We start from the raw sequence: 18,527 nt of genomic DNA on the forward strand, positions 1-18,527 counted from the left end.
CGGAGCATCTGTCAATGTCATGGACAGTGTGCAGTACGAATGACTCTCACCCCGGCCTCCTCTCTCACAATCCAAGGCGAAGACCAACATGTATGGTGGAACTGAGCCGCTTCCCCTGTGAGGGGTAATTGAGGTGGAAGTAGCCAGTGAAGGGCACTGCATCCCCACCAAATTCCATGTCATGGAAGGAAAGAGAGGTACTCTCCTCAGCTGTCACATGGCTGAAGACCTTGTGTTGGTCTTCGCCAACAAAGTACACGAATCCCACGCGGACGCCATCCTGCGGGAGTTCCCGTTGCTGTTTGAGGGCCACAGACGTCTCAAGGGTAAACAATTCAAGCTACACATTGACTCATCGGTCCGGCCGACAGCCCAGAGGTATCGAAGGGTGCCTTTTCACCAACGCCCGCAGGTTGAGGAAGAACTACGTAAGCTGGAACAACTTGGGGTCATTGAAAAAGTCTCCGGCCCTACTCCATGGGTATCTGCTCTGGTCATTGCCCCCCAAACCTAAGCATCCGGGGGCCATCCGGCTGTGCGTCGACAATCGCCTTTCCAACCAGGCGGTATAGTGTGTCACCTGACACCAATGTTGTGGCGGTCCTCAATGGAGCAAAATGGTTCTACAAGCTCGATTTAAACTCCGGATATAATCAGCTCGAACTTGCCCCGGAGAGCAGATACATAACCACCTTCTCCATGCACGTAGGGCTGAGGAGATAGTAAACGGCTGAGCTTCAGGGTGTCGTGGGCGGCAGAGATTTTCCAGAACGCTAACCACGAGACCCTCTCTGGTCTGCAAGGAGTGAACAAACTCAGCGATGACATCCTCGTCTTCTCAGGGACCCTCGAGGAACACCACATGCACCTGAGGAACACCACATGCACCTGAGGCACACGCTTCAACGCCTCGCAGATAGCGGCCTCACCCTCAGTAAATCGAAATACTCATTCTACAGAGAGTCAGTCGATTCCTTCGGCTACGTCTTCTTCCGAGAGGGGCTGCACGTCGACCCGAAGAAAGCGATTGCCATTCGCTCAGTGCAGGTGCCCACCTCCCCGACCAAAGCCCGCAGTTTTCTGGGGATGGCCACGTACTGCGGCCGTTTCATCCCGAACCTGGCATCTGTCGGAATCCTTAAGAGCTCTCACATAGAATGAAGTCCCGTGGAACTGGACCAGTGAGGCCATCAAGGAGGCCCTGATGGACAAGACCGCGAAGGCGTACTTTGACCCAGGATGCCGCACTGACGTAGTCGTAGATGCCAGCCCTATCGGGAAAGGCGCTGTTCTCTTCCAAGAGACTTCCAGAAAAGAATGGGTACCTGTGGCCTACGCCAGCTAAGCGCTGTCTGAGACGGAGACAAGATATGCACAAATTAAGAGGGAGGCCCTCACCATCAAGTGGGCCTGCCAACACTTTCACCTGTATCTCTACGGGCGAGACTTCCGATCAGTGAAGCATCATAAACCATTGATTCCCTTGTTTGCAGGAACAACACGTCTGGCCCCACCAAGGATTGAGAGGTGGGCGGTACAGCTCCAGGCAGACTGTTTCGAAGTAGTGTTTCGGCCAGGGGCCAACAACCCGGCAAACGTCACCCTATCATGTCAGAACGTCAGGCAGCAACCGCTGACAAAGAGGATACCGAAGAACTTGTGCGGATGATCACACAAGAAGCCTCCCCCAAGGCACTGACCCTGAAGGAGATAGGGGCTGCAACAACACTGGATAAAAATCTGGAAAAAGCTAAAGAAGCACTAGCTGACCGCAGGTGGCAACACTTCCTGGACGGGTCCCAGATGCTAAACGAGGAGGACAAAGCAATAAGGCAGCAGCTGTGGAGAGTTCGTAGTGAACTCAGTAAAGGCCCCCATGGGGTAGTGCTAAGAGGTTCAGCCATCATCTTTCCACGGAGCCTGCAGCAGTAAGTAGTCAATCTCGCACATGTGGGGCACCAATGCATAGTCAAGACGAAGGCTTGACTCCGCAGCAAAGTCTAGTTCTCCGGAATGGATGTCATGGTCGACAACATAATCCGAACATACCACTCATGTGCCATCACCGGTGGTGACCCTGCGCCTCATCCTGTTCTGACATAAGAGCCCTGCCGCGAACCATGGTTTCAAGTCGGTATCGGTTTTGGATGTTTCCCCGATGGGCCCATCATCATCATTCTGATAGACTCTCATTCCAAGTTCAAGATCGTGGAAGTGGTCTCGTCCACTGTGTTCCCGCAGGTCAAGGTCATCCTCTACCGGACTTTTGCAATGATGGGCCTTCCCTATCAGATACGGTCTGACAATGGGCCCCCCCATTCCAAGGGAACGAGTTCCAAGATTACCTGGCGGCTCATGGTGTCCAACACCGCAAGATAACTCCACAGTGGCCTCAGGCCAACAGGGAAGTGGAACGCTTCATGAGGACCTTTAATCGGGCACTGAGGATCATGTGGAAAGAGGGGAAGATGTGGAGGAGTGCCTCCAATGATTCTTGAATGCGAACTGCCAGACCCCACACTGCACCACCCGTTGCGCTCCATCACATGTGCTGTTTCGACAGGCTCCACGGGATAGCATACTGACGGAACCGGCATAGCGCACTGAGGAATTGGACAGCAATGCCACTCATGCCAGGAGGAAGGCCACCAACCAAAAGGCAAGCATGATGCGCAAGGCTCAGTCAGCAGACATAAGCATGGGTGATCACGTGGTTAAGGATCGACACCCAGGCTGGAAGTTCCGGACACCAAATGAGCCTGAGGTATGGGAAGTCACTGCCATGCGAGGGACCATGGTCTCTGCCAGAAGAGGCTTGCACACCTTAGCACGGAACATATCATGGTTCAAGAAGGTGGACGGACCCCAGACAGTGTGGGGAGAAGACTCCGAACATGAAAGGATTGAGGAAGAAGCCCTGACACTGTCGCCCGCTCCTGGGGCAGGTGGCGATCCACCCATGGAGGCGAGAACAGAAGGAGCCGCCTGCAGGAAGATATATCTTGTGTAATTCAGGGTCGCTCGTCTCTCTCCGACAGCCCCGCCAGGGCAGGGCCAAGTTCCAACTCCCGGAGCCAGACATATGGTCTTCGGCCAAACCCTGCCCTGAGCCAAAGACTTCATGACTTTGTGTGCTGCCTGCCGTAAGAAGGATCACAGAACAGAGGGACAGTAAGCAGTTAAAGAAAAGGAGGGATGTAGTGTGGGAGCCACTCGGCCCACACTATACATAGTTGCACTTTGTATCACCCTGGAGGGCGGGCTCGCCTGAAGGGGATAACTAAATGGGTGCATGACCATTCGCGGTTTTCCTCCTTACTACCAAACTGGTGTGCGTGTACTTTATTGCAGAGGGGCTCCGTTTGCAGGCCTCACCACATGGCACTGGGGCACCCACCTCCCGGCCCACTACACCAATGAGAATGGGCCCAGCCGCCCTAGGTGAATGTACAGTACAGAGTGGCCCAGAGGACAAGACAGAAATGCCCTCTAGACCAGGATGATTATCAGATTAATTATTTGGCAGGCAGAGCCTTGCTAGGCGGCAGCCATCTTTCTGCTGGACTCTCAGGCGCCCCCGTCTTCTTTACCTTTAAATATATGTACGCTGCAAGCTGTTATGCTCATTTCTCCCTCTCTGCCCCCCCAGATTGAGTTTTTTTTAAACAAGTGAGTGGTAGAGGCACTAAAGGTTATTTGCGGTTGATTAATTTGTTTCAGACAGCGACTTAAATGTGATTCCACTATTGTAATTGCCAGGGCCACATCTTACCTCTTATGCCACAGCCTTTATGTAAAAAGAAAAGCTAGCGTACAACATCTGATAACCCACATAAGTGACCACGTACCTGCAATGCCACCAATGGGTCGAGGTCGTGCCACTGATGGCATCTCTTCTGTGTACATTGCCCTTGAGGAGTGCTTCACCTCAGACAGCTGCTGATGGTGGTGATCTTGATCTGTGGAGGGCATGAATCCTTGCCCAAAACCAGTTCTACAATGGGAAAACAAAGGTTCACTTAACACCTATACTTTTAAAATGTAGACCGAACTGCTAGCGATCCATACAAATCTCAGCCCTTCTATCATAGATGAGCAAAATGGAGTTGAAAATTCACTAATGGAGAAATATAAGGAATATATGAATTCAACTTTGAATAATAATAATATTGGGGTATTATTTGAACATAAAAAGTTATACATTATTAAGTAATTTGTCCATATGAATAGCTGAAGGAAACTAGGTGGCATCAGTTGAATTAGCCTCTCACATCCACTTTAACCCCTGCTACAATGTAGGAAAGAGCAGAAGATGCACCACGTTAAAGGATTCTAAAACATGACGAACCGTCCAATTCCTGTCTCCCACGTCTCAGAAACCAGCTACCCTTGAATCTCTCATTGATTATAGCTGTCTAGTGTTCTTTTACCTTTTGGATAGATTTGTGCTATTCAAATTACATACACATACACACACATACAAACACTGGCCACAGGTGGCCTAATAAAAGGATTTTTAACCCTCGGGCACACATTCACTTGTTATGGAGTAACAGTATTTAATGGAAACTACAATCCGAGTAGAAATGGATTTCAACTTTTCTGCATTCTTCATAGAATCACCTCCAAAAGCTAGAGAGTTGCTTTATGGTACTGTTCTCTGCTACAGAGGCAAAGTTTTTATGACACTTGTCTTCTTTCCATAATGTACCAAGGGCTCAGGAAAAGGGAACAACCATTGGCAAAGCCAATAGGTGTCATCTATGCGAGGCCACTGGATTCGTCAACGTTTTTTAGACATGTTGTATAGCAAAGCAGTTGCTGTGCAATGTGGCTGGAAGAAAAAAATAAAGTACTATGACGCAGCCATCACCGACTGCGTCATATCGCTCATTTATTTTCATCCAGGTTAAACTAGGCTAAAACACACACTCAGAAATCCAATATGTGAGCCATACTGGCCTTCCCAATGCTGTTTTTGCTGGTGGGACGCAACAGGACAAGAAAGAAAGCGGGAAGGGGCAAGGCAAGCAAGAACAAATGGTGGTATTTTCTTTAGCTAAGATAAGCCCAAGGAACGTGCTGTGGCCTTACTCTCAATGAAACACTACAGTATGGAATTTGCCTTACCCCCCAACAGGCAAGTCCCGTCAAAGGGCATGTCGATGAGGGACGAATGGACATTGCTTGAAAAACCTGTTTAACGCACACAGGTGAATGGCAACACTAGGCCAATGGCTTGCCTGCTGGAATTGGTGGTGTCCAAGTCACAACCAATTCTGAACTTGGCCACATCAGAACCATCCTGTATAACTTTGGTTAGGACAGGTTGGAGGCCTTCTGGGACACCTAGGAGGACTTGAGCCACTGAATCCCAAAGAGTATTGAAATTGCGGTCCAGCAAGCAAATGGCATTAATGGACCTACGGGCCAAACTGGTAGAAGAAAATACCCTCTTCCTAAAGGTCTCCACTCTTTTGGACATCCTGTCTAGAGGAGTGGTCAGAAAAGTGTTTGGGTTTGCCCAACTAGTAGAAGCCTGCACCACTAATATCTCAGGTGAAGGGTACTGGGACAAAAATGTGGGGGAGTTTGGAGCAGGGTTATGACGATCTAATGGGGGGAGGGAATGGGATTAAAAATTGACTCTACCCCTAGGAGAGTATCCGTGAGTGCCTCATTAAACGGGAACAGGGAGTCAGTGGTGATTTCCTGTGGCTGAAGGACTTTAGTCAAACCACTGGCTTTGACCTCTAAGGTGGGAAGCTGGAGGTCGAGAACTTGGGCCGCCCTCCACATGACCACTGCAAAAGAAGCACTCTCTTCAGTGGCAGGACCTGGTGGTGTTAGCAGAACAGAACTAAATTCTCCTCATGGCAGGGTTGGTCGATTTCATCATGGGTGCCATAATCAATACCAAACAAGGAATTTAGTGATTGGCATCTTCCTTGTGGCTGTGGGACATCAAGCGATGCAGGTTGTGTTTCAATAGAGACCAAGCATGGCACTGATTGAGGTCAAGCTGAGACTATGTCAGAAAGCACAATCGGGCCCTCATCCTCCGGCATCGATGGAGTCAGCATCAGCGCCAATTCCCGGGAACCGGTGTGGATCGTGGAGCCAGAAGCGAAGTCGAGACAGGAGCTGGGAGAGGTCCAGCAGTTTTTTCAGCAGGTCTAACTTGCGCTGAGGGCAAAGTCACTGATGGGATTCCAGATGGAAGGTGTCTCTGCTCCTTGGAGCCCATAAGTGCACAAGAGGGGAGTCGGAAGCAATCTGAAGAGTTAGAGTATGAAACTCTTGAATATGCAGCAGTGTCACAGATGGCCCCAGAAATTTAGGTTGTGCCGGGACAAAATGTGGGATCGGCTCTTAAATCAACTGACTCCATGAAAGAGATCGAAAGGAACAGTGATGCCCTAACCCCTCCCCAGGAGTTTCAGAGTGGCTCTAAGAAGGTTATTTTAATGTTGCACTGAACATGGCTCTGGGTAGATCCCATACCCCAACATCTTTTTACACTGCTGTCCGTCACAGCTGGGCATAATGGCCGGCCAAGCATGATATGCTGGATGTGTGCCGGAAGCGCTACCCTTCGGTTAAGGAGGGCACCTTTTACTCAGGTGTACATAATAGTTGGTCTGGATTACTGGCTCATATCTAAGGGTCTGGGTACATGGGTACACAGGGTTACACATTTGGCATGCACATATTCCGATAAGTCACCGGAACTGATGACGCTATACCCCCTGACAACCATAACCCCATATACCTCATGGAGACTCTCCCCCACGTTATTAAATGCTTCTTTCCATGAGGAATTGAGACAGGAGATCGTAGATTTTTTTAATGGAAATAAGGACGGACTCGGTCCCCGTAAAGGGCACGATCTGAGAGGCCTTCAAGGTCTCTGTGTGCAGATGTGCCTAGCCAAAGATGGAGGTGTCTTGCGCTCTATAAGAGAATGTTTCAAGGGCTGGAGAGAGACGTTAAAAGACTTGAGGCTCAGCTGGGAAATTCAGAAGACCAGAGGTGTCTTGTTGGATCAGGAAAGCCTTGACAGACTTTCAGGAGACAGCGGCGAGGGAATGGTTGTACAGTGGCAAATAAGCAAGGGTGCAAGTATTTGGAGAGGGGGAGCGGTCGGACCATGCTTTAGCGACAATGGCACATAAGCCTAATTTCACAAACAATATACTTGAAATTAGAGCCATGTACACGGTACAGTATTGAAGGACATGCCGGACATACTACGGGTTTTCTCCTCCTTTTATAGTAACCAGTAAACATCTCAGGAAATGCAAAGCATGGACATAGAGACCATCCTTGAGGATGTTGAACTAGGCTGGCTGAGTGATGTGCAAAGGGAATTTCTGTCTGCTGATATAGAAGACTATGAAATCAGAGAGGCAATTATGCAGATGCAGTCGGGCAGGTCCCCTGGACCTGATGGTCTGCCCATAGACTTTATCGGTACGTTACTACTTGTCCTGAAATCTGTATATCAGGAGGCAAAGACCTCCGGCATACTCCTACCGTCCATGAGGGAAGAAATGATCATCACTCTGTGCAAATCCAGTAGACCTAGGGATAATTGCAAATTCTACCGTCCTCTATGCTTCAACTGTGATGCCAAAATTCTTGCAAAAATCCTAGCTAAATCGACTGAACCTGCTCATGACATTTCTGTTTAGGCCAGACCAGTTCTTGGACGTGTAAGATCCCGCAATTTGCGCACCAGTTTTTCATTCTTGCAGGACATAGATCTGGATCTTAATGCAGTAGCAGTGTTCTTCGATGCTACCAAGGTGTTTGACTTGCTGGAGTGGGAATATTTGGTTATTGCACTACGACATATAGGCATCCCCTCTCTCTTTTTATCACGGATAGCCCTCCTGTATTCCCAACCAGCAGCCAGGGTGAAGATTAATGGCACTAGCTCAGACCCATTCTCCATCACAAGGGGAACTAGGCAGGGGTGCCTCTTCTAGCCATTGCTTTTTGCTGTGGAGGTGGAGTCACTGGCTACCAAGCTTCAACAGCATCACCACAAAAATGCACCCTGATATCTCACTAGACATTTGCTTGTGTCCTTATATGCGGACAATATTATGTTATATTTAAGACGTCCTCAGGAAAGATTGAATGGGGTAGTGCGTGAATTTGTACGGTTTGGAGGATTGTCAGGCATTCAGATCAACTGGAGAAAATCCAATGTATTCCCCCTCACCACTTCCATGCTGCAATTTAATTCAGCCTTTCCACTGAAATGGTGCGATATTGAGCTTCCCTATGTTGGAATAGTGATGACTAGGGACAGGGACGAGTTAATCCGGGGGAACCATGGCATGGCCCTTTTTTCTCTCAAGGGTTGCATTACCCGTTAGATCTTGCTGCCCCACTCTTTGGCAGGTCGTATCTCACTCGTGAAGATGGGTTTCTTGCTGAAATGGATTTTATTTCACATTACCCCTCACTCACCGGAATGACCCTTCTTTAAAGTGTTAAAATCTCAGTTGATTAGGCTGGCCTAGGAAGCAACCGCGTCTCCAATGGAATACCCTCACATAGCCTTTCTTAAAGGGAGGATTTGAGGCACCAGATATGGAACTTTACTTTCTATGTGCCCAGGCGCACTATGCTGTGCATTGGTACAGACCTCCTCCCTTGATGCCGCATCTGCTCATGGAACAGGGATACATGGCCCACAGGTGACCTCTGTTGCATCATTAGACTCCATGGTTGGTTTACAATAGAGGCATGGTGTAAATTACATAAGAGACTCACCAGGCCTCTGCTTTATCCGTTGATCCATTGCCTTATCATCCCTCCTTTCCGGTCACACATGAAGCAGCTTAAAGGCACAAGCTTCACAAAGTCGGGGTCTTCACATGGGGCGATCTTTACTCTGATGGGCTGTCTCCCGCGAAGGATTATTTGCAGAGGAGGCGCCATTTCTGTTGGATATTTTTTCTATATCTGCGCAGTAAAAGCCATCACCTTAGACTTTGATGAAACACTTTGTTCTCGACACCCTCATACTCTGCTCAAAGACACAAATTCGAGACACTTGGTCTCCCATCTATATCGCGTGGCTCAGATGGAGGCCCCATCTCTGGCGGGGCAGGCTCACGCCTGATGGGAGCTGAAGTTGGGGCAGATAGGGCGAATAGAATATACTACATGCTTGCAAGGCTGCACCATTATCTCCGCCTAGGTGACAGGTGGACCAGGTGCGGTGAGGCAGGGGCAGATTTCCTCTACCTTGGGCACCGCCTGGACATGCAGACAAATACAAGACTACAGGAGTGAACTTTCTGATGCACTTTCCCTTATGATAGGTCAGAATGTTACTAACTCCACTGATAGCTCTACTAGGGCACACTGAAGAAGTGGAGGCTAGTTTTAGGAAATATGTGGTGCTTGGCCTTCTGTTGGCTAAATGTCATATTGCATGCAGATGGGGAAGAGCTCCAAAATGTAAGGAATGGCTGCAAAACTTAAGATATTGCAGAGTTCAATTGACCACCTATGCTGAACTATTATGTCCTAGCTCTAAACCCAGGGATATTTTGGAGCCCTTATAAACTTATCTTCTTACCCAAGTGCCAGGCTATGCAGACAAATTATCCCCACACCAACATTTGGAGGGATCTCCCTAGCTCGTGGTTGTCAAACGAATACAGAACGTGAGATGCGGGGTGCATTTGCCTTGCGCTACATAGATGACGCCTTGAGAGTCACCCTAACCATCAAGCAAGGTGGTTTTCCAGAGCATATATTGATTGTGTCTCCCGATATGGTGCTCGTTGAAAAACATAATTGGACCGTCAGTCACTCAGTATTGCCTTATGAGACGTTAGGGGGTGTGAAGCAGTCGGGCAATGTTTATTTGACGCAGAGAAGATGTGTAAGTATGTTATAAATGTTATCTAGTTTCAAAAGGCTGCATGTTACATACGATTTTATAAATTCAAAGAAATATATATATTTAAAGACGATTCCAGATCCAGTCTGACATCTGGGGAATATTCAAAATGTAAGGAATGTGCGGTTAGAAAGCCCTATCAGAAAGAGAGGTTATTATCATCGCTATGCTATACTGGGAATGCTGACACAAGTTATCAACTCATTCTATGACACAGAAAGAGAAAGGGCAATTTGATTTCAGAAGTAGGTCATCCCCTGAACAAGTAGTTATTTTATAAAATGTCACACTTCTGTAGACCTATTGGTTTTGTCAATGCTTTTAGCCATTAACTGCAGATTTCTGCAACACTCTATAGACAGTCTCAAACCTTGACTAGGTGGACATGAAGTTGTATTACCCAGCGAGCAAAACATATATATTATTAGTTGTGTAATAGTGCTGTTTTTTCACAGTTCTTACATTCTCTCTGTGGTGCTGTAGAGGACGTCCCTCCTTATGTCAGGTCCTCTCACTGTTGCATCAATGAAATTACCATTTGACCAAACGCAAAGAAGAAACTCAAAGCATCATGAATGACCATAGTAATGACCAACAGCAGAGCTTAGCTCCCTTTTCTACATAAATCCTCCATCAGACTGAGCTAGCTCCAACACCTACAAATCTTAGAGAATATGGGTGGGAGATATTCAACTCCCCTGGAGGAGGACAGGCCAAGCATTGATATTTGTAACTCTTGTATATCCCCCAGTTCAGCCATGCTTGTATCCTAGATACCTGCTGACCTGGGTGGTCCTACTCCTCAGGGCTCCCCGACACACCCCACATACTGTAATGCAATACTGTGTACTCTGTAATCAGGTAGCACAGGGAGGACTGTCCCCTATAAGGAGAACCATGTTTAGTGAGACCAGGCTTTCACTTAAAAGCCCTGCAAATAGTATATCTAAGGAAGAATCTCAACTGATGTGCCTTCACAAAAAGAGTGAGAGGATGTTCAGTATGCCCTGCAAAATAGAAATTTGACTGCTGAGCATTCCCCATACACAAACAAAAAAGCAGTTAGGTGAGCATTCTACACTAATTCAGCAGCTTCAATTGGTATGCTGGGCATACCTGCACAGGCACAGTGAGTATGCCTGGGCCCATTTGTTGAAGCATCTTTCTTTCAATGTTGTACTAAACGCTAACATGCAGTAACCTGTATCATCACTAAATGTCAACATGACGGTCAGTTAGTTTCAATGCTTTCTGACACTAAGGCAAGGAATCCAGAAAATAAACCTTGCCCAACTACTGGAAGACTGGTGTTATAACTGCAAATGATCCTGCTCTCAATTTCAACATATTTCAATGACAACTCTCCAATCCAATTTGCGCGGGGAAGCAGAGTATTGAAATACGTCTAACTCAGAAAGTACGGACATGGAGGTAAGCAATGTATTAACACAGTGTTTGAGCGAGGTCAGACTCATTCCCACCCAGAAAAAAACGGTTTCTACATTACATTTTTAAACTAAACTTTGGCCCAAAGTTTAGTTGGAAGTTTCAGCAAGAAATACATATTTTAAGTAATACAGAATAGTTTCACATACAACTTGTGCACGTGCAGCTACATAGCTGCTCTCATTTTATCACTCTCACAAAAGACCGCCTGATCGACACCAGAGTTATTAACCCACTGAGCTTTACTACCAATTGAAAAAGTAACTTAGGCCCTTATACTGACATGTTTTCCCATGGACACAGAATGGGTAAAATCCTTCATGATCTTTGGCACCACAAACAAAAGCGTTTCCACTTGAGTTTATAAGCCCTGTTAAAAGAATCAGTTCTAGCTCTAACAAGATATTTCTTTACAGTCTTGCTGGATATTTAGGCTTGCAAACTCCTTGCGTGCAGGAGTCATACTGACAAGTACAAGGAAACTGGATCTGGATGAAGTATCTGGTTGTGCTGGGTAACTTCAGGGCGATCAGAAATAACCCGTACGGTTCTTGCTTCATTTGTTGAGAATCCGTGGAATTAATGGGTACAGTGTAGGAGAGTAGGATCTGCTTATGGTTACCCCCACTTTTTGCTGATGTTCGACTGTTTTTCGACTTTAGTCTGGCTGAGACTCTGCTATTCAGGGCCCCAGCCTAGCTGTTTCCTCTCTAAATTGATTGCATGTACTTTAGGTACACTCCAGATTGGATTCTGGGGTACCCTTACAAGTCCCTAGTATATGGTATACTATGTACCCAGGGCATAGGTACCCCAGAGGCCTGCCAGGGGCTGCAGCATGTATTGTGCCACCCCTGGGAGCCGATTTAAAATGACACAACAGGTCTGCTACAGCAGCCTGTGTAAGGTGGTGTATGCACCCCTTACAGAGATATAGGTTCCCTATATCTCTCCATATCACTGCACATCTAAACCTATCAGTCACCCCTATGGCAGGCCTTATCAATCCTGAAGGCAGGGTGCTGGGTTTTATGTGAGAGGGTGCACATGCATGAGCAGAGCCCCTCTGCAGCCTTCGGAACCTTTATTCCGGGGCTGTTTGTGATGCAGCCAAACGATATACTCTTAAGTGCATTATAACCTCGCGGTAAATGCTAACTTTGGAATGGCTGCATGGAAACATGTCATGTTTGGTGTCAAACACCTTGAAATCATACCTCCACGCCAGTAACTGGTGTGGGAGGTATGATTCCACCCTACTAGAGGGAGAACCATGACTTCACCGGTACACCCGGTACCAGCTTCACAGACCACTGTCATCACAAAATGGATGCTGCCAGCCACAGACACGAGTCTGCCCTCCTGCTGCTGGATGAAACTCCAGCAGGGGAGGCCTGGAAAATAGGTTTCCTGTGACAGGGAGGTGTGACCACCTCCCAGACAGGCTTTAGTGTATTGGGGCTGGGTGGGTGCACTCCAGGAGTGCTTTGATGTCTGCACTGGGGGCACATTTGGTGTCCCTGTTCATAGTCCAGCTCAAACCGGTTGCAGGGGCACTCAGCCCCTGCTCTGGCACGAAACTGGACTAAGGACATGGGTGAAGCCACCCCTCTGTCCAGACCCTCCCATAGGTGGGTCCCCAGAGTTTGTCCCACCCCTTCCTTGGGGATAAAGTAGGAACCCCGGACTACAGGACTTTAGATTTACCTGTAAGAAACTCAGCTACAGAATCCCAGAACTTCTACTATCTACAAGACGTTGGATGACTGAAGAATCTCCCTTGGAGTAAAGGAGTTACTCCCCTGCAAGGCAGGCACCAAAGACGCATTTGTCCGGTTTGCATCAACGCTGCTCCCGAAGGACAGTGACGATTTTGCAACACAGGAGGTAGGTTTCAAAGCTTCCCAGAGGCCGATCCGTGCTCTCAGCAAACCTGAGATCCAAAGCCCTCGTGGGGACCGTGCAACCAGAACCCCTGGACACCGCAACCATTTGCAGCAGCATATGCTTCTTGGCGATTCCTGAGGCTGTGCTTTGGGCTACTTGAAGTCCAGACCCCGAGCAGTGATTCCACCGAAGATTGCTGACCTACACTCCTCGAGTGACCCGTGGGCTGGTATCTAGGGATTCCTCTCGAGGTCCCTTCGCGATCCCTTGTCCGTTGATTTGTGGGTCCCTTGAAGGGTACTTTGACTTTCAACGGGCTTACCTGGTTGTTCCAGATGTGCTCTGACTCTACATCGCTTGGGGAGTCCACAGGACCTTATTGGTACAAACCGAAGCCATTTCTCTCTCACCGTGTGGGTTGCCATTGCCAAGGCTTGTTGGTCTCCAATCCGGAAACTGACCCCCCAGCACTCGACATCCTTCGTGAGACAGCTCGCCTACGGACTGTGGACTCTACATCCTTCGTGGGACAGCTCGCCTACGGACTGTGGTAGTCGTCGACGCCGCCTGGTCCTCGTGGCAGTGGAGTCAAGCTTCACCTCTTCACACCTGAAACCAGACATCGGTGGGCATTTGTCTATCGTGCCCCTGGTCACTGGCAAGTGACCCAGACTCTGTCCCATCTGCTTTCAGGTTCTTCATATCTTCGATCCAGGCTTGGATCACACCGGACACTTCTCCTTTCCACAGCAGCAGCACTTTGCAGCACTTCGCCATTTGAAATCAACGACGATTCCAGACACCATTTGACACCTATGCAACCGGTTTCCCTGGGTGAGGTAACACGAGTACTCCGGTGCTCCCGTGGGTGCTGACCCTAGAACCATCTAAGTCTAAAGGGGTTTGCTCAAAGTCTTCTCCTAAGTGTCCTTATTCATTAAAATTGCAACCAAATCTTTCCTATTGAATTGTATGGGGCTAGCGGCTGTGTTCTCACACTGCACACGTCCCCGTGGGTCTCCTGTGTCACTGCCTTGGGTGGTTCCTTGGGGTCCCAGCGATTCTACGAGCTCTAGACACTGTGTCTAGTCAAGTTGTGGTTCTTATACCACTTTCTCAATATATGGTTTGGTCTCCCCCTGGGGCCCATTGTATATTGTGCTATTTACTGTTGTTTTAGAACTGTATTATTGTGTGCCTTGCTCTCTAACTTCATAAAGAGGTCAGTCGAGAGTGTTTAGAAATAAATACATATATTTTATATACATATACCTTGTGTGGTTCTCCTTTCATTTAGTTATTCAAGAGGTTATAATCTGGTAAACAAAGCTGTTTTACACTCGTTCAAGACTTAACCTGAAGGCTGCTCTCCATAGCTACCACTAGGATAGCTTTCAATAAAGGTTGTCTTAAACCTAATCATCAATAAGGGTTGTGTGGACTGGTGCAAGGTGCCCACTATAACTAGTGGACAGCATATGCCAGGCCAACTTCTCACATTTGGGGAATAAAGTAAGCAAAGCTCCCTCACTATCTAATCAAAAACTCATTCCCCAATGGTCCCGATTGTGGATCCCAGCTTGCAAAAAATTGGCATTTTTGATTTGGAAGAGTTGCAAACAGATCTAGATTTGGCTTGCCCCAAAGGTTGAAGATATTGTCCAGGGAAGCTTGGTTAAGCTCCCATTCGTGGCAACTGTTCCTGGTCCTGCTGAAGATGTCCGTTATAACATTTTGTATTCCAGGGACATGATCTGCTTTCAATTGGACCTGTTGATTTAGTCCCCACTTCCATATCTCCTGAGCTTCTTGAGAACGCGGTTGGGATCGTGTGCCTCCTTGCTTGTTGATGTAATGCAAGGTAATGGTATTGCATGTCGTATTAGTACCGACACTCCCTTGATTATGGGAAGGAAGGACTGTAATGTCAATGCAACCGCCTTGAGCTCCTGCAGGTGTGAAGATTTGTGTGTTGTGGAGCCCATTTATCTTTGATTTGTAAATCCTGAAGGTGTGTACCATATCCTTCTAGAGAGGAATTGGACGTCACCATAAAATCTAAGATTTGAGGCAGGAAGGTCAGTACTATGGAAACGTGGTTCATTCAAGTCCACCAAGAAAGAGACTACTTCATAGTTGGCGTAATTTGTATAATGTCCTCGAAAGAGCTGTGAGATTGGAGCCATTTATTTTCCAATTCCTTTGGCAGGGGTTGCATTTAGAGCCTGCAAAATGGTACCAGAGGAATGCATGACGAGTTCATACCTAGAAGGGACTTGAATAGGCGAACTGAAACTGACTTGACTCGAATAGGCGAAACTGACTTTCTATACAACAACCTTTCTGCTAATAGCATTAGCCTGGTTCGTCTGTCTTCTGTAAGATACGCTTTATCCTGAATGGTGTTTAAAATGGCTCCCAAAAAAACGTAATGGTCCTTGATGGATGAAGAGAAGATGATTGCTTCCTGGTATGTAGGGGGTTTTTATCAACCATTCGTCGAGGTATGGAAATATTTAATACCCTTTCTGCCCCAACTGATCTGCCACTGGAGCTCGGCATTTTGTGAAAATGCGAGGTTTGGCGGATGAGAGTCCAAATGGGAGGCCTTTGAACTGATATGGAATGCTGGTTGCTCTGAATCGAAGTTTTTGATGCTTTGGGTGAATGGGGTTGTGATAATATGCAATCTGTAGGTCGAGGGTTCAGGAGCTGGAGGATGTCTTGGAGAGTGCCCATACAAAATAACGGTTTTCTTAGATATTTTTTATCCTTCTCAAGTCTAAAATAGGTCTCCATTGCCATGTGTTTTTCTTGATCAAGAAGAAGCCAGAATAAACCCCTTTCCTCTCGGATTGCGTTGTACTCTTTATTGTGCCATTTTTTAGCATGATAAATATTTCTTTCTGTAGCTGCACAAGATGGAGAGAAGATAACCCTGTCGGAGGCATATGAGGTGGCCTCTTTGTAAATTCCAATGTATGGCCATAGGAAGCTAGATCTAAAACTCATTTGTCTGTTGTGATTAACTTCCAATGAGGCAGACAATTTGGCCCCCAATTGTTTCTGGAGCATACTTTTGTGTAACCAGCAAGTTTGTCCTGCCACCTATTTCCTACCTGTGTCTCTTCCCTGAAACGTTTGCTTCCGCTTTGTTGTTTGCTTGTAAGCTGCTGATGGTGGTTGCCTGTACTCTTGTTGATGGTATTGTTGCTGAAAGGGCTGGTACTGTTGGAAACAATAAGGTTGGCGTCCACCTCTATATGAGAACATACTCCTGCCTCTTGTGCCACGAAAAGGCATTCACCTAATTTGTAGCAAAACCAATGATTTATCAGTGTTCGTGTTTGTTTTTATGGATTGCAAAAACTCATCAATGTGTCTTACAAATAATGCCTCTCCATCAAAAGGCACGTCTCAAATTTTACTCTGAACTTCATGTCTGAAAGATGTAGCTTTAAGTCATCGCTGCCTGCAAAGGACAGCAGCACCCGCCAATTGCAGATAACCTTTGGAGGAGATATCCAACTGCACAGCAGATAATTTCTGAACAGGCTTGTTCGCGTTCTTGTAGGATTTTTCTTGCCCCTGTTCTTACATTCTCTGGTATCCAGTCTATATAGGATACAATATCGGACCACATTTGCCGGTTGTATCTGCCAGGAATCGCCAGAGAATTTGCAGCTCCCACAGTTATAGCTGAAATCGATGAAAATGTCTTTATGTTATCAGGACGTGTACCCTCTCTATCTGGTGACCTTGATATAGGAGTAGAGGGGTTCTTGGAATAGCGCTGAGCAGCTTGTAACATAACAGTCTGGTTTAGAATGCCCTATCATACAGGCAGGCTAATTTTCTGGCGCCATTTATTTTTTATCCAACCCGAGTAGGACAGCAGACACTGTCGCTGGATTCTTCATGATTTTTACATCTTTCATGATATAGTCTACCACAGCGATAACGCTAACAGATTTTCAAGCAGGCTCTTTATAATCATGAAGAAAACAATAGGATTGTTCCACTAGCATTGACAAATCAAATCGTTTTGCTTCACGCTCCATCAGAGTATGGAAACTCCTAATATCAACAGGAGGGGAGTCAACTGAATGAGGAACTGGTGGTGATGGATCAAGTAACAAGTAATCATCACATTCATTAGACACACTGCGGTCATCGGTACCTCGCCCTTTTCTCTGTTATCTGAGGATGGCACATCATCTGCAGGCGGAATCGAAATGCTTGAAGCCGGCACTCTCTTTGGTGTGTGCACTGCCGGCAAATTGTGTGAGGAGTAGGAGGTTGACTTTGAGGCGACTGGATTGTTTGTGCTGGTGATGTAGCCCGAGGGGCCTCAGGAAATCTTTTAGAATAGTTGTGTAGCAAGCTCTGCAAGTCGTGAATCAAAGCTCTTGGTATTTGCACCCTCTCCTCTTGGGGTTCAGGATGATGCAGACTTGTCCATAATTTGTGTTCCTGATAAATAAAAATATTCCTCACCATATTCCTCACTTTCCTTTTGATATTTGACATGAAGTTCTGATGGAGTTTGCACTATCCCAAAAGGACCATCAGCTTCTGAATCCGCTACGTCTTAATAGGTGAGTTGGTTGAAAAGTTGAAACCTTGCTTGGAGATGTACATTTAAGTAGTGAAGAATGAAGTAATTCTCTCATCAAAGATATGGTTGACAATGGCCTTAGCAACACTGTTGGAATCTTCACAGTCAACAGCGCTGCTTCTTTCGCCACAGATGGAACTGTTGACAGTTTATTTCATTGACGACGGCCCCATAGGAGAGATTGCAGGCATGACCGACGACGATAATACTATCACCATCGACTATGTTGTCACATTCGTCGTAGACAGTGTTGTTGTCGTCATCTGGGACGATGGAGTGACCTTTGTCGTGGTGTCATTGTCACCGTCGACTGTTTCGGCAATGGTTTCTTCTGTAGAGCAGATTTCTCTGACAACAGCAATGATGATGGCTTTTTAAACTGCAGAGTCGGTCTTGGAGAAGGTGTTGTAGTCTCTGCTATTTTTGAGGAGACCTCCCCTTTATAATGCTTATGCAAGTGTTCACTAGATGAAGCATGTTCCTCAGATAACGAATGACAAGTCTTTTTGTGAGCTTTCTTAGGTGGTTCACGAGACATGTCCCTCAGCCCACTCTCCTCCTCTTTTCTGAGACTTTCTTGACTTAGGAGCATCCTCTTCCTCCTCTTCAGATAGAGAAACATATCTGGTACAGAGCTTTTGAAGCCTT

At 46.9% G+C, this 18,527-nt stretch overlaps 1 protein-coding gene across 3 annotated transcripts in view; it reads right to left on the reverse strand.

Moving 5' to 3' along the window:
- KIAA1549 (KIAA1549 ortholog) overlaps positions 1-18,527 on the reverse strand; it is a 746,373-nt gene that overhangs the window by 56,025 nt on the left and 671,821 nt on the right. For all 3 annotated transcript variants that reach the window (XM_085652039.1, XM_085652040.1, XM_085652037.1), the window contains one exon: positions 3,849-3,994. In XM_085652039.1, the coding sequence (XP_085508165.1) occupies positions 3,849-3,994 (146 nt within the window). The remainder of the gene's footprint in view (positions 1-3,848; positions 3,995-18,527) is intronic.

Source organism: Triturus cristatus, chromosome 4_1, assembly GCF_964204655.1.
Source record: "Triturus cristatus chromosome 4_1, aTriCri1.1, whole genome shotgun sequence".
In the NCBI taxonomy this organism is placed as follows: domain Eukaryota; kingdom Metazoa; phylum Chordata; class Amphibia; order Caudata; family Salamandridae; genus Triturus; species Triturus cristatus.